This window comes from Nyctereutes procyonoides, unplaced genomic scaffold (genome assembly GCF_905146905.1).
Source record: "Nyctereutes procyonoides isolate TBG_1078 unplaced genomic scaffold, NYPRO_anot_genome, whole genome shotgun sequence".
Taxonomy (NCBI): domain Eukaryota; kingdom Metazoa; phylum Chordata; class Mammalia; order Carnivora; family Canidae; genus Nyctereutes; species Nyctereutes procyonoides.
The window spans coordinates 15,433,542-15,450,745 of NW_026575125.1; the positions used below are offsets into that span (position 1 = coordinate 15,433,542).

Sequence of the window (17,204 nt, forward strand, 5' to 3'; positions counted from 1 at the left end):
GTCAGGGTGCGGGCATACTTCTTAAGGCATCGATCCCGGCATCATACACTTCTAAGGTGAGGGGCCAGTCTCCTCCCGGCCTACCCCACAATATCACACATGCTGTTGGTCGCTACACGCAGGTCTTGCTCCTCCCTTGGGGCTCCGGCCCTCCCTCCCCCAAGTCCTGCAAGCGCCGCAGGGAGGGGAGCAGCCCGGGCAGCAGCAGCAGCTCCGGGGCACAGCTCCTTCTGCTCAGGTAGGATGGAGCACAGGTCAAGGCCGCAGCAGGCACACGCTCCAGCCTCCTCTTGCCGACGGGGCGCCTGGCAGAGCAGCTTGAGACCCATGGGCTCCCAGCTCCAGCTCCTCAGGCAGGCCCACCCCAGGGCCTCCCTACCTGCCCTGCTCGCTCAGAGCCCCAGGGCCCCACTGCCAGCATCCACCTCCCCGCTGTAGCCACAAGAGAGTATTTTTATTTTTTATTTAAATTAATTAACATATAGCATTTCATTAGTTTCAGAGGTAGAGTTGTGATTCATCAGTTGCATGTAACACCCAGTACTCGTTGCATCATGTGTCCTCCTTAATGCCTATCCCCCCCAGTTACCCCATCCCCCCACACACCCCTCCCCTCCAGCAACCCTCAGTTTGTTTCCTGTGGTTAAGAGTATTTTTAAATATAAAGGATTTTCACACACAAAAATGGGACATTTTCTTTAAGCATCGAAGATACAAACGAACTCCAATAAAAAATATACATATAAAAATATTTGTAATGGAAAAAAATAAATTAAAAAAAGAAGTAATTTTTTCCATGTTGTAGGTCTTCTGTGACTCACCTCTAAGGTGTCTCCATCAGTGTCCCCCTCCAGCTCCAATGTACTGCGCGCTGCGTTGCTTATCATCTCTTTAACCAAAGAGCAAAACCTAGAACAGCAAATGTCACAAAGAGGCTAATTATCATCACTCATGTTCCTTAGCTTTAATTGTGATTAAATATACATCAAGTTTTTACAAGTTCATGGAACAATCTACTCCTTGATTCACACAGCACTTTAATGGTTATCTCATCTAGTTCAAATACTCATGTGATACTTGAATCCCCTTCTATATACAGTGGCTCCACTAACTGGTTGGTCAACTGAGGCCTGAATATCTCTAGTGACAGGGAACTCATTACCTCAGAAGGTTGCTCATTCTGTGGACAACTCGATGAGAAGTGCTTTATTTACATTGAACTAAGACTTCATTCATGTCAGTCCCATCCATGGACTGCTTAGAATTAATCCCTCTTCTACATAATAGCTCATTAGAAATGTACACAATTTTATTAAATCCCTGTCAATCTTTCCTCCTTGTTCCTTCAGTGTTTCCTCCAGGACTTGTTTTTAAGTCACTCCACTAACAGGCAATTGTTGAAAGGTGTCCCTGTCTTACTCAAGTCTGGCCGTATGACCAGTGTTCCCAAGGTGATCTCATTAGTGCTAAGGAGAATGGGACTCCCACCCCTCATGCTGTAGACACTCTTGTTCTAAGTGCAAAATAAGGTCTTGTAGAAGGAGGAGGTAGGGAGGAAACGTAGAAGGTGGCCTCATCATTCTGTTGACATAGATTAAGCTTACTATCAACTGTTACCCACAGGTCTTTCTCACAAATGCTGCTGGGCCACATCAGCTATCTTAGACTTGTGTAGCTGTTTCTTTACATACAAGTGATTTGACTTACAAAATTTTTATTCAATGTAGGGTGGCAGGGAAGAGTACTGTACATCTGAAGATAATTCCCATAAAACGTTAAAATGGTCTTTTCTCTAATCCCATCCCACCTTTGCTTCTTTTTTTTTTTTTTTTTATAAATTAATTTTTATTGGTGTTCAATTTACCAACATACAGAATAACACCCAGTGCTCATCCCGTCAAGTGTACCCCTCAGTGCCCGTCACCCATTCACCCCCACCCCCCACCCTCCTCCCCCTCCACCACCCCTAGTTCATTTCCCAGAGTTAGAAGTCTTTATGTTCTGTCTCCCTTTCTGATATTTCTCACACATTTCTTCTCCCTTCCCTTATATTCCCTTTCGCTATTATTCATATTCCCCAAATGAATGAGAACATACACCGTTTGTCCTTCTCCGGTTACTGTGGCCAAGTTTGGCTTCTAATCTTTGAAAGCTGGGAAACACAACAGTCAGGAGACATGTGGTATGAACTCACCAAAGTAACTAAAATTCACAAGACATTACCACTCACTGCTAAAAATGTGAAGTGAAATCTTCACACTCTGCTGGTGGAAATATAAAGTAATGACTTCAAAATCAAAATCGACCAGAGACCTAAATATAAGAGCTAAAACTCTAAGAAGAAAACAAACACCATAGAAAACCTTGGGTCAGGACAACCCTTCTTAGGTGATCCCAAAACCACAAATGACCAAAGAAAAAACAAATTGAACTGCATCAAAATGTTAATCAATGGTGAACCACCACCCACAGAGGGCAGGGAAGTTATGTTCAAATCACACATCTGATGAAGGACTTGTATCCAGAATATATAAAGAATTCTCAAAAACATTTACAAAAATACAAATAACCCCTTTAAAAATAGGCAGTTTGGAGAAGCCTGGTAAACACTACTTTTTACCAGGTGAGCCAAGTTAATTTCACCAGTAACAAGATACTATATAGATCCTGATATAATGCATGAGAAGGACAGGACATCACTTCTGTGCTATTCCTTCCTAAAATGCATGACACTAATGCAATCATGAGGAAGGAGCAAACAAACCCCAACTGATGGGCTACACCAGATCAATTGCCTGTGCTCTTTGAAAGCACTGAGTCAAGACAAAGAGGCACTTATGAAGATAAATGAGGACTAGACAGATATGACCCTTAAATGTAACATGATCCTGGACTGGATGGCAAGACAGAGAAAAAAATCTTGTGTTTTGCTGTAAAGGACATTAGTTGGACAGTAAATAAAATGTGGCTAAGGTTTGTAGATTACAGAGCCATATCAATCGTAATTTCCTGATAACTGTGCTGTGATTATGTAAGTGAATCTTGTTTTTAGGAAATATGCACACAAGTAGTGAGAGGTAATGAAGCATTATGTCTACAACTCACTCAGCAGTTCAGAACAAAAATAATCATGAGTATGGAGTGAAGGTAAAACAAATGTAAAGGGTTAACACTGGGGAATTCTGGGTGAACTACATATGAAAATTCTTTGTACTGTTTTTCTCAAAATTTTTATTCATTAAAAAATTTTTGTTTTTAAATTTTAAGTAGGCTCCACACCCAACATAGGGCTTGGACTCACGACCCTGAGATTAAGAGTAGCATGCTCTACAGACTGAGCCAGCCAGGTGACCCTCTGAAACCTCCTTGTAGTTCTGAATATTTTTCAAAATAAAAGGTTAAAAAATTCTCTTAATTGGGTGAAGGATTTGAGCAGAGAGTTCTCCAAAGAAAATATATAAATGGCCAGTAAGCTTATGAAAAGATGCTCAGTACCATCAGTCATCAGGGGAATGCAGATCAAAAACACAATCAGACTCTACCTAACACCCACCAAGATGTCTAGAATTACAAGGATACACAATAACGCGTGCAGCAAGGATGTGGAGAAATTAGAACCTTCATAATCTGCTGATGACAATGTAAAATCTGATCACAGTCTGGCAGCTCCTCAAGGGTTAAACACAGAGTTATGTAAGACCCAGTAATTTAGCTCCAAGGAAATGAAAACTCAGGTCCACAAAAAAAGCGGCAAGTGAATGTCCTTAGTAGTATTTATGATAGCTAACAAGTGGAAACAACTCCTATCTTTCAAGTTAACAGATAAATCAAGTATGTCCATACAATGGAAGAGTGATGAGCCGCAAAAAGAATGAAGTGCTGATACGATGGTACAGCATAGCTGAACCTTTTTTTTTTAAAAAAAAAAGGATTTTATTTATTTATTTGACAGAGCGAGCAAGCAAGTAAGCACAAGCAGGAGGAGGGGCAGAGGGAGAAGGAGAAGCAGACTCCTCACTGAGCAGGATGCAGGACTCGATCCCAGGATCCTGGGATCATGACCTAAGCCAAAGGCAGTAACTTAATTGACTGAGCCACCCAGGCACCCCAGCATAGATGAGCCTTGACAACATTATAATAACTAAAAAAATATCAGACACAAAAGACCACATATGATATGATTCCATTTATATGAAATGTCAAGAACAGGCAAATCCAGAGAGAGAGAGAGAGAGAGAGAGATTCATTTTTGCACAAGGAAGGGGTTGGGGGGATTAGGTTGAGGGAAAATGGGGAGTAACTGGTAATGGACACTAGGTTTCTTTTGAAGATCATGAAAATATTCTAAAGTTAGATTGTGGTGATGGTTGCAAAACCGTGAATAAACTGAAAAAAGACTGAACAACACTTTAAATGGGAAGACTGCATGGTATGTGAATTATACCTCAGTGAAATTGTAAAAGTAACTTTCTGTAAGTTAAAATTTCAGGAAAGGCAGTGCATCTAATAAATATTCTCCTAACAAAGATCCTTCAAAACTTATTTGCCATAATTAGATCACAAACACCTGAATCAGCTGTAACTCACCTACTACACTGGTCTTCAGTGGAAAAGTAGATTTGAAAGTCATCAGAATTATCAAGGACATAAAGAAAACAACACCGTTCATCAAACTTGGATATGCTGTAAAATTGGAAAAACATAAGAAACCTTGTTATTTTTAAGTTATGACGTCACTTTTACATTTTTGAGAAAAATCTAGTCCTAGATTTTCTTCCATTTTACAAATTTGCAAGATTTATTAATGTTTTAGTAAATACTCTCCAAATTTGACTTCTATTTCCCTACCAAATTTAAATAGCAGGGACATTTATCTTGCATATGTTTGAGTTTGTATTCATCAAATGACTTTTGTATGTATCGAGAACTTACCATTAGATACAGCGCTAAGCAAAGCACAGAACAGCAAGAACGCAAAATAAATATGGTCTCTCTCCCTCAAGAGTTTATCATTTCACACACAAGCCGGGAAACTTATTTGTGAAATAATGTATTATGGCATCTTAAGGAATTTCTAGACTTGAAAAATAACAGGACACAGAATTTGAGGCCACACAAGGAAGGTAGAAATCTATGTGGCATCTTAGCTCAAGAAAGGCCTTTACATGTTATCTGGTCCATTTCCACCTAAGGTCAGGATCTGACTCTACAGCATCTCACTCAATGTTCTGCTTTCCTGGACATAACCAGTGACAGAAAATCACCATACTCCATCTGCTGATGGATTTCACTGCTAGAAAGTTCTTTACCTACACTGGGCCAAAGCCTACACAATGGCCTTCATTTTGCCAGGCAGCACTATGGAAAAGCCTAAATTCTCTTCAAACAAATCATGCTACTTTATGTTCCTCTAAGTCATCTCTCCCTGAGAGTCAAAGCTTCTTTAGCCATTCTTTTTGTGTCAGGGATTACATGACAAATACGGAGTTGAAACAGCAATAGTACAGGGTGATTTAAAAATACTTAAAACAAGGATATGCATAAGTTTTGGAAACCAATTTGTAAAGGAACTATCACTGTTAGTTGGGTAGCACTGGGAATGTTCAACACGTGCTCTTTATAGCATATTGGTCCTAGGGTCTGATTCACCCCTGGCCCTTTGCACATCCCTGATGATGGCTGAATGGCAGCAAGAGGCAGCTCTATGAGGAGGCACAAACAAAAGGTTCTTGACTATATATTCTCATATCACTTAGTTTCTGGAGTATTAAGTTTTTGAAAATGTTCAAGACTTTGAATTATATTTTTAAGCAGTATTACTCAAATACACTACTGTTCTTAAATTCTTTCCCTCCCTTTGACATGACAAAAATATTATTCTAATTTAAACAGTGCTGTGCCTAGGACAGGATCATACTATGTCTGGAGGTAACAGGGGATTCATTCAGAAGCCTGTGGTCTTCCGATCAGATAAAGGACATACAGTTCTCATCTGAGCCCTTCATGTAATGGAAACTATGAAGAAACAGAGTCCAGAGAGGCTAAGTGATTTTGTCAAGGTTAAACAATGAAAGAAGGATTAGAACTCACATCTTCTTCAGAGCTGCTCCTATTCTTGGATGTGCTGGCAGGGTAAAGCTCAGAGTGTAGCCACAAGGGTCACCAAATGGTCACTACCCCGATCCAAAGAGCAAGCACCATAGCTCTCCTTGGATTACACCATATGCTCCCCCCCCCCAACTGATAACAACAATGCCCCCAGCTCCATTACTCTACTCAGGAGACCCCAACCATGTGTCATTACCGTAACTCCTTCAGTCACTGGGATTCCGGGGTTCCCTGAGCACTTGAACATCAATGGCTCAGAGAAGAAACACTTTGTCTTCTGTATTTTTTTTAAAAAAGTTTGAGACAAGAGAGTTTAGTCTATTGGATACCAAAAAAAAAGCTTCTTTGTCACAACAAGCCAAGAAGCCCTTACTGGTAGCACACGAACAAGCTCAGGCAGGGTCACAAAAGAGAACATAGTCTATTTTGAATTATGTTAAAAATGAGAATATCACATATTATAAACAAGTGGAAACATTAAAGTAATAAAACACTGCCATCATTATTTGTATTAGACCAATAATGCCATTTTCCCTTATGTTCTTACCTTATTCCCCTAATGGAAGAAGCTGTAAAATTCCATTCATGAATTTGTTTCTGCAGGTTTTAAAGACAAAAGTCAGTAGAGCTTGATTTTTTCCACGCCAAAAAAAACTTTTGATTTCATTCTCTGGTCAATTACTTCTGCTATTTTACTTTCAATAGAGATTTAGGAGTTAGAGCAATATATTTTATATAACTTGGAAGACCAAAAACATTTTTTCCTCTTTTTTTTAAGATTTTATTTATTTGAGAGAGTGCGCTCAAGCAGGGGAGGGGGAGTGGCAGGCAGAGGGAGAGGGAGGAGCACTCCCCACTGAGCAGGGAGCCTGATGTGGGGCTCCATCCCAACCTGAGCCAAAGACAGACGCTTAACCAACTGAGCCACCCAGGCACCCCCAGAAACATTTTCTAACGTATTGCAAAAAGTCATTTGTATCTTTAATCCAGTTTAGAGCAAAAGATATGAATTTGAAACAGAATAAGCACAGAGTAAGCACCACTGAATGGACTTTTATCTTCTGTCAACATACCAGGAAAACTCTAAAATGAGTTTGGGGACAGCCCACCTAAGTTGGTGACCTCTGAAAATATTTGCAGAAGAATGTAGCAGACAACAATGTTCTCCCATCTTTCTTTTTTCTCCCTGGGCACACAGCTAGCATACATTTCCCAGCCTCCCCTGCAGTTGGGTGGGGCAGCAAGAAGAGTTTTGATCAATGGGATGTGAGGAAGAATGATGTGTACCAACTGCGGGTGTGGCTCATAATAACCTCAGCAATCCTCTATTCCACTATGAGAGGGAATGGGGACCCTGCCAACTTGGGTATGACACAAGGCATAAACTTTGATCATGTTAAGACATTGATATTTGGGGGCTATTTGTTTCAGCAGATCGCTTTTCATAACACAAAGACTAACCTGGATTTCAATCTGTACAAGATGCATTTTTAAAGATAACTGTTTCCTCCCTCTACCACTACTACCTGTACTTAACAAATGCTGCACAAAGCTAAGCCTCAGAAGAGAGATCCGAGGTACAATACCAATATGTCACAGTAAGAGAAAATCATTCAAAATAAGGAAACACATTTGGTTGGCCCAAAGAATGTCCTAACTGACCAGCTAAGCACCCCCCTCCCCCAGAGAAATGTGAGAGCCAGAAGACTGGGCATATGGCTTAGGAGAACAGCCACGAGCAACTGGGTGACGAGTTTCCTGTCATCCTGGAGGAACGACAACAGGATGTGGGAGGATGGTCCTCAATGGGAGAAGGTCCACTTGACCGTGTTAAGTACCTGCTATGTGCCAGGCAAGGTACCAGCACTGAGGACATAAAGAACAAAGCCCCTGCCCTCGTGGGGCTTATATTTGCATGAGAGAGAACAAATTAAGTAGTAACTGAACAGCATGACAGAGGACGAAAAGCCAAAGAGAGCCGGGAAGGGCATTCAGGTGGGGCAGGGGTCATGATGTTAAACTGGGTGCTCCGAGAAGGCATCTCTGAGGACTCTTCAGCAGAAGGCTAAGGCAGGTGAAGGAGTGAGACTTGCAGATATAGTCCTGGGCTGAAGGGAAAAGTCATGTCCCCGGGGCATGTCTGGGGACCAGCAGAGAGGGAGTAGGAGAGGAGGTTGGAGAGCTCATGAGGAAGATCACACGGGGCCTTGGAGACCATCACCAGGCTCCCAGTTTCTACTCTGTAGAAGATGAAGTGAGGGCCGTGAGAGATAGAAGCATACATCAACATGGAAGCCCCCACCTGGGACCCAACCGTGTACAAAGACTGAGGGTATTTCAGAGGAGTTGTGTTCAAAGTCAGTGAAAGGCGGCCGTGGTGGAGAGCAGGAGCCTGCTTCTGGATTCGGGTACAGAAACATGAACCAGGGCAGATTTCAGAGCACCTTGTCCAAATCACCTACAGGCAAGAAGCTGCATGTATATAAAGAGCTTGGCCACAGGAGCTTTCAAAGTATCCCCAGATGGAAGGTTTCAAAGTATCCCCACAGCGTAGCTTTAGGGAACTTCCTGATTTAGGAGGAAGATTTGCTGGTTAAGAAGTAAACAACACAGACTCCCGTCTTTCCCTTTATATCACAGTCAATGGGCATTTGTGTGTGTGTGGGGGGGCAGGGAACCTGCTTTGTAGATACTATGGATATAAAAACATATAAGTCATACTTGAGTTTGCAAAGCACTTGGGGAGAAGTTCTCAAAAAGTGATCATAGAGCAATGGGAAATACTGTGGACACAATATAGGCAAGAAGGCAGCCTAATTCAGTGAAAGGGGAGGAAAGGTAGTTAGAGACGCCACCGCACAAGTTAGGGCTTGGATGACTGGAAGAAGAAATCACATGGAGTAAGGAGGACAGAAGAGCACACGTGGGACCCCGCAGGGCCAGCTCAGGGGACGAGAGGGTAGGATTACAGGGACTTGACACTCCATAAGAGAGCATGAGTTTGCATCTGGAAAGCCATGAGATTCAGTCATGGTTTTGGGGAAGAACAAGAGGACCAGAACAAGTGTTTTAAAATTATTAAACTTCTGAATTGAAGTATACCATATGTTCAGAAAAGGGCACAGTGATCATCGCAGTAAATTTTCACAAAATGAAGACTCGCTGTAGCCAGTTTCTAAATGAAGAGACAGAACAGGAACAGCAGCCCAGAAGCTTCCCTCATAAACCCCCACGCGCCTAGTCATCCAAAGGTGGAAACAGCAACCGCTATTCTGATTTCTACCACCACGGAGAGTTTTGCCTGCCCTGCAATAACATGTAAATGAAAATCGTCAAGTCCACACTCCCTTGCATCTGCAGGTGGGGTTTTTCGTGAAACGCCTGGTGGTGGAAGTCACGACTGCCCACCCGGTTTCTGATCTGCTGTCCTGGAGGGTCAACTGGCACAGAGTCCTCCATCATGACTGCAGTGGCTGTCTTCTCCCGGCAGGCAGCGACCTCACCCTTTCTGAGAATGGCTATTTTACTACACCTAAATCATGAGGAAATGGACTTGAGACTGTAGCTTTCCATGTCAGGGTCAGAAGCCTCCAGTAAGAGTGCACTGGAAGCAGAGCCAGGGTGAGCTACAGAGCAATGGGCCAGGAGGCTAGAGGCAGGGGCATGTCTCCAGGGTCCCCTGGGTGCCGACTCAGCATTTGCCCTCCTGGTCCTAGAGTGTGTGCCTCTGGGGAGGCATCTTGGGGGGGTCTGTGACAATTTTGTAGACTTTTTATGCGCTTCTCCTGTTGCTAACATAAGCAGAAAAAGCAGTAACAATAACAGCTTTTCCTAACAAGCAGCCCTAGCTGTGTGCTCAGTGGCAGGGGCTACTGGATGCCTGTTGGCGACTCCAGGGCACAGGAGCTGCTGAGGGTGCAAGGCTGTGTATGTCCCTGCCCTGCACAGCCTACTCACACTGTTGTGCTGGGGGCACCTGGAGTCAGCTTAGGAAGGCCAACCGTGCACATCTCCTCCTAACCCCAAGTTGGGGCATCCACTGGAGGTTGCTTGAAACTGGCCATGGTGGGAACAGTACTGGAGGAACCAGCAAACACTACACGTCCCCATGCTGCTTGTTAAACATATACCAGCAGAAGTTTCTGAATCCTTGGCTAACAAACCAGAACTTAACCTACTCTTACAGCAGTGCAGCATGTAAGTGAACACGCACATGCGTGTGATCTCCCTCACCAGCCACAGCCCACCAGGAAAAAATGCAACATTGTGTAGAGAAATGTCATCTCACTCCAGACAAATCTGCTTGCTTTCACGATCTGCAGAATTTCAAAAATGTAAATGAAGGCTAAAGCAAAAGCTTTCTCTCAAAGCAAAAAAGGCAATTTCTATTTCCCTCAGACGTTTGTTCTGACAACTATGAGCACTTGTACAAAACATTTCATCAGTCAATGAAAACTAGCATTTGCTGCTTCTACCATTCTTTTCTATTTCTTATTATGGACTATGTTCAAAGTAACACATTTACAACTAGGGAGATAGTATATGTACCCATGGGAATGTCCATTAAGGGCAGCAAGCACTGTAGGATTCAATACAATGGACAAAGTTTATAGAATTCCACAAGCCCAAAGACATTTGGCTCTAAAAGTTTGAAGAGTCCACTTGAATAGGATTAGTTTCTTTCCTCAAGTACTTGTCAAAACATGAGAAGTTGAGTACGTACATCAATGGAATGGTCAGGTTACAGATCAGAATTTTGAAAATCCTCTCCTATCACAGTGGCATCAATCACACAAGAAAATCATCAAGGCTTGCTTCTAATACAAGAATTCCAACATCGAAAGCATGGGACCTGGAGGGGGGTGCAAGGGGGCAGAAGCCAGGCTTTGGGGTTGGAGGGTGTCTGATATTCTCTTCCTTGACCATGCTGGTCACTCAGGTGTGTTCAATTGGCAAATATCCATCGAACTATACATTTATGACTGATAGACTTTTTCAGTCTGCACTGCTGTAAGAGTAGGTTAAGTTCTGGTTTGTTAGCCAAGGATTCAGAAACTTCTGCTGGTATATGTTTAACAAGCAGCATGGGGATGTGTAGTGTTTGCTGGTTCCTCCAGTACTGTTCCCACCATGGCCAGTTTCAAGTATACTTCCATAAAAGGTTAAAAACAGCCAAAGAGGTAAATTTAATAGAGAACATATTCATTCTTCAAAGGAGATCTGTTTGAACACCATGTGTAAATTTTATTGTGGTTTTTCTTTTGCATTCAAATATTTAATTAATACACGCAGTACAGCAAAGCAAACAAAAAACCCCAAGCACACATTCGGGCAGCTCATCTTCACTAATGGCTGAGTCTGATGAACAAGAAGGCTGCTTCTCTGTTAAATATTAGACAAAGTTACTGGCTTATACCTGTAATGTTTGAGTCTCTGCAAACCAGCTGTTGAAGCCCTAACCCCAAGTGTGCCAGGATTCTGAGATAGGGCCTGGGGGAGGCAATCAGGTCATGAGGATGGAGCACCCACGATGGGATTAGGGCCCTTATTAAAAGGGACACAAGGGAAATACCTCCCCATCATCTGGGGGCACACAAAATGACAGACTATTGTGACCTGGGGGAGAGGGCCCTCACCAAAACCTGACCACACTGGCATCCCACCCTGGGACTCCCAGCCTCCAGAACTGGGAGAAAAAAATATCTACTGTTTAAGCCAATCATGGTATCCTGTTACAAAACTCAAGATTTCAAGTCTATTTCTTTTTTTTATATATATACCTTTACTAAGGTATAATAGACGAAGACCTGCACAAATTTCATGTGCATAATCTGAGAAGTTTCAGACACCCATGGAACCATCACCACAATCAAAGTAATGGCCAGATCCAACATCTCCCCAAGTGTCCTTGGTCCCTTGGGTCTTTGTTTTGTGTGTGTGTGTGGGGGTGGCGGGCAGGTAAGGACACATGACATTCACTCTTTTAACAAATTCTGAAGTGCACAATGGCATACTAGTAACTATAGGGGCCATGGTGTACAGCACACATCGGCAACTTGTTCATCCAGCAGAAGTCAGACCTTGTACTCCCTGAACAATGGGGGGGGTGCTGTGTTAGGACTATTTCTGATAAGGAATTTCTTATATGATTCTGGCCCTCTGCTTATTCTCCAATGTTGCATTTCATTTTTGAAGATATGGTCTATATTTGCCTGATGAAGACATAATTGCTCACTCTCTTATATCTAGGAAAAAAATCCTTCTTTGCCAGGTTAATGGCAGACGTCTCCCCACACTCCATGAAAACATGTACAAAGCAAATAGATCTACCTAGTGAATGCACTTGCCAAAGGTGCTAGATTACTAAAAATGTTTTATTAAAGAAAGAAGCTGAAGAAGTACTTCAGACACACACAGACAAAAACATAGTTACTACCACAGACACCAGGCACAGCCCAGTGTTTCTGTGACCTCTTTAGTGGGCACTTAAAGTGTTCCCTCTCCAGTATCATTGGTGTCAATATAAATTGAAGTGGTACAAACCTGACAGGAGCTTTCAAATTTTATTTATCTTTAGTATCTGTCAAATTTCTTTTTTTTTAAAGATTTTATTTTATTTATTCATGAGACACACACACACACACAGAGGCAGAGACGCAGGCAGAGGGAGAAGCAGGCTCCATGCAGGGAGCCCAATGTGGGACTCAATTCCAGGTCTCCGGGATCACGCCCTGAGCCAAAGGCAGACACTCAACGGCTGAGCCACCCAGGTGTCCCTTTCTTTTTCTTTTTTAAAGATCTTAGAGAGTCAATGGGGGCAGGGTCAGAGATGGAGGGACAGAGACGATCTCAAGAAGACTTCCTGCTGAGTGCAGAGCCTGATCCCAGGATCCCAAGATCACGACATGAGCTGAAACCAAGAGTCAGACTCTCAACTGACTGAGCCACCCAAGTGCCCCATAGCTATCAACTTTTAAACAAAGGTAGTCTTAAATCTAGCAGTTCCGTTTTGGGGAATCTCTGCTCCTGAAACAATCTATGGGAGCACGTAGGGTGCAACCACCAGGATGGGCACTGACCTCCTATCTATCATTGGCTAGAGTGCATGGGTGAGCCTGGAATGTGCACTGCAGGCAGGTAGGAAAATAAATTATGGTTCATCCATACTTGGAAAGGTATCACCATGATATGAGAATATAGGGAATATTACAATTAAAAACATCAGGTGGATGGATCACTGTGTGCTATATGAAAAACTGTCTATGATGTAAGAATCAAAACATCAAGTTGCAAAATAATATACACTGTATGATCTCACTTTAATGAAAATGCTTCTCTCTCTCTCTCTCTACACACACACACACACACACACACACACACACACACACACACAATGTTTGCATGCATACACCCACCTACACATACATAAGGGAGTTTAGAGAATGGTAAAGATGGATATCCACCAAGTCACTGGGGAGGGGAATGGGAAGGAGGTTTTGGGGGATTTGGAGGGACTTTCCCCATTACTCCTCATGGTTTAACTTGTTTTTTTTTAAGATTTTATTTATTTGAGAGAGAGAGAGAGAGAGAGAGAGAGAGCGCACAAGCAGGAGGAATGGCAGAGAAAGAGGGAAAAGCAGGCTCCCTGCAGAGCAGGGACTCTGACTTGGGACTTGATCTCAGGACCCTGGAATCATGACCTGAGCCAAAGGTAGAGGCTTATATGGCTGAGCCACCCTAGGCACCCTTAACTTCTTTTCTCAACAAGCCTGTATTCATTCACATAAATATACACACATTCATTCATACACACAGATACACAAATATATAATATAAACATATATAAAATGGGAAAACCAGCATCCTCTCTCCCATCTGTAATTATACTCTCATAGACTCCTGGACCTTACAAGTCAGTCGCAGGTGCCTGTTCTTTCAAGTACTACAACAAAGACTCTCTTACTTGAACACTGAATTTGTGACGACACAACAGAGAATAAAGAGAGCTGTGATTTTTTTTCTTACCATTTCTGTGGGTGAGACATGCCACAGAGAAACTGTCTTCTCCTCAGCCTCATTATTTATAGAGACATACGAAGGCTGGTAGACTTTGGTTGGTTCTATCACCAGCACCTAAAAGAACAGATTTCTGTGACACACAGGAACATACCACAGACAGGTCACTCTGCCCAGTGAGCAAGTAGAAAGTGCTATACTCCACAAGTATTTGAGTCTGTGTGCCAACATTGCTCTAGGGCCCATGGACACCAGTCATGACAGAAGTCCCCTCCCCACATGGGAGTCCATGCTCTGATGGGGCAGATAAGAAATACACACATAGGGATATGGAATATGGTCACATAGGCAGCTCTGAGCCAAGCACAACAAAATAAAGGTGTATGCGGGGTCACTTTAGCCAGGGTGGCCAAGAAAGGCCTGCCCAAGAAGGTGACAGAAGAAACAGGGAAGCAACAGTTTTTGAGAGAAATGAAGGAAACTGGATGATCTGCAGGTAGGTACCCAAGTCTGTAAAAAATACAAGAGGACTTATGCTAAGTGAGGTGACATTCCATCAGTAATGTTTTATTGCTGGGGGTCAGGGAGGGAGGGAAGGGGAGGAAGAGAGGAGAGGGGGAGAGAGGAAGAGAATGAATGAATGAATTTCCAAAGCAAGTAAAACAACATATTTAAGGTCGCTAAATCTGGGTAGAGATTACACAAGTGTCTGTTCCATTATTTTTTATGGTACCTTTCAATAAGTTTGAAATATTTCATAATTAAAAGATTTTCAAACTTATTACCCAAGAACAAAATCATTATCATAATTATTTCAAACAACTTAATCTCCATTAGAAGTTTAATGAAATTCCTCAACATGGCACGTTCACAAAATCTCATGGCATAAATATGAAATATAATGATCTGAAGCTCAATATCTAGGGTGCTTAGATATCTTATTTAAGACTCCTTGTAAGGTGGTCGTCTAAATTTGACACAAAAAGCTAATCGCCATTTTGCTTTCCAATAATATTTTAAAAATTAACTAGTGGCATTGGAGGCAAACCAAAGCTCAACAGCAAACAGCACCAAGTTCCAAAATTTTACTATTACTCTTGCACTGATTTAGAACAGGGTTCCCCCACTATGGCACTGCTGACATTTGGGGCTGGGTATTTCTGTGCTCGGGGAGGAGCTAACCCATGCACTGTGGGTGGCTGGCAGCACCCCTGGCCCTCACCCCACTGCCAGGAGCAAAACCTTCCTTGCAGTTGTGTCAACCGAAAATGTCTCCAGATACTGCCAAATGTCCGCCAAGAGACAAAATGACTCTCAGTTGAGACCACTATTTTAGAGGTCATAGCTGACTTTTTCTAGTGAGTTGATCAATCAACTGGCTGATTCTACAGAAGACTGATGGGTATCTAATATTTTCAATTACTCTAAGGTTTTTCTATGTTTCAGAGTACTCAATAATTAGCACCAATCCCCAGTTTCTTTTATTCTATCTGAAAGAAATGGATTTAGCATGACTTACTGGAAATCTGAGTCCATTAGAAGCTTCATTTGTTGCCTCAAAAATCATATCTAACCAGAAGTTAAGCCGTTCTTGCCTGGGTGAATGTTCAGTAATGGATTTCTTGAAGCGCTGAATTAATAACAAGTTCTGAACTAATGACCGGAGGTACCTGGAAAAATCAAGAGCACCAATAAATTAGATTCTTCAAGAAATGGAATCAATTCTACTCCCTTTAAAAAAGGTTTCCCAAAAGCTTCATTTACTTAAAATCATATTGTGTAATGAGTGCTTCTTTATCATTTGGCAGCCACAGACTTAATTAAAAGAAATCCAAAGAGCGGTCAAAATAAGTCTGTCCAACAAAATCATACAATATGGCTTTTTACCAACATTGGGTTAATGGTATTCAAAGTGTGGCAAACACTGGCAAACATTTGCTAACGTCTTAAAAACAAAAACATGCAGTTTGAAATTCAAACCAATTACAAAATGGCAAACTCATGGTCTTTTTTAAACTTAACCTTTTTATTTTTAAGTGATTGTAGATTTATATATAGTCGTAAGAAACAATACAGAGAGATCTCATGTACCCTTGGCCCGATTTGTACCAATGATGATAGCTCATAACATTCTAGAACAAGATCACAAGTAGGATATTGACATGGATACAGTTAAGATAAAAAATACTTTCACTGTCACAAGGATCCCTCCCGTCTCCCTTCTACAGTCATACCATTTCCCTTCCATCCCTCCTCTTCTTCTTGACCTCTGCCAGTCACCAATGTGAAACTCATTGTATTTTTTTAAATTAGATCTGACCAGGCAGATTTTGAAGTTATGAGATCTTCAATCTCATCACATCTTTACTGGTCACATCCTCTCTGGTAGTGAATGCAGATGGTTGAGTTGAAAGCATCAGAGTATTATTTTGTCCTTTGAGGACCAAGTCTGGAGCTGCCCTGGGAAGGCAGATCAGCTTGACTCAGACTGACTTGCTTGGGTACTGTGCACCTAACAATGAACTCAGTAGGCCTGGGTTGTCTAAACTCTACACATTCCAAAGAAAGGTCTGGCCCTTGACTGGCTTTTGGAACATCATCTTTGAGTCCTTGGGCTATTCAGTCTGGTAAGAATGTTTCTGTTTACCGGGGGGCCTTGGGCCACACCACCTAGTCCATCCTAACAATAGGACTCAAGGTGGGGGCCTTGGGCCATGCTATATCAGTGTCATCTCCAGAGGGGCTGGGGACTCGGTGACTAAGGTCAACCACATGGATGCTCCATACCTGTACAACCGACAGCCCCCTCATAAAACCCTGGACACCAAGCCTTGGTGAGCCTCCCTGGTTGTCAATACTTTGTGTGTGCTGCCATCCATAGTTGTGGAGAGAAATCGGCACTGTGTAAGTCACCCCACTGGGCGCGGACAGCGGGATGCTGGTGCCTGGCCTCTTCCGGACTCTACCCTGTATGCCTTGTGCCTCTACTGACTTCCATCTGTATATACGTGTATTGTAATAAATCTTAACCCTGAGTACAACAGCCATTCTGAGTCCTATGAGTTCTTCTAGTGAATCAT

The 17,204-nt window shown here is 42.4% G+C and overlaps 1 protein-coding gene across 1 annotated transcript in view; it reads right to left on the reverse strand.

Moving 5' to 3' along the window:
• The window catches only part of MAP3K15 (mitogen-activated protein kinase kinase kinase 15), a 115,089-nt gene that overhangs the window by 25,570 nt on the left and 72,315 nt on the right, over window positions 1-17,204 (reverse strand). Inside the window, exons 10-14 of the mRNA XM_055337563.1 lie at window positions 15,644-15,794; window positions 14,134-14,241; window positions 6,656-6,705; window positions 4,588-4,683; window positions 822-909 (exon numbers count right to left, since the gene is read on the reverse strand). Coding sequence (XP_055193538.1) covers window positions 822-909; window positions 4,588-4,683; window positions 6,656-6,705; window positions 14,134-14,241; window positions 15,644-15,794 — 493 coding nt within the window. The remainder of the gene's footprint in view (window positions 1-821; window positions 910-4,587; window positions 4,684-6,655; window positions 6,706-14,133; window positions 14,242-15,643; window positions 15,795-17,204) is intronic.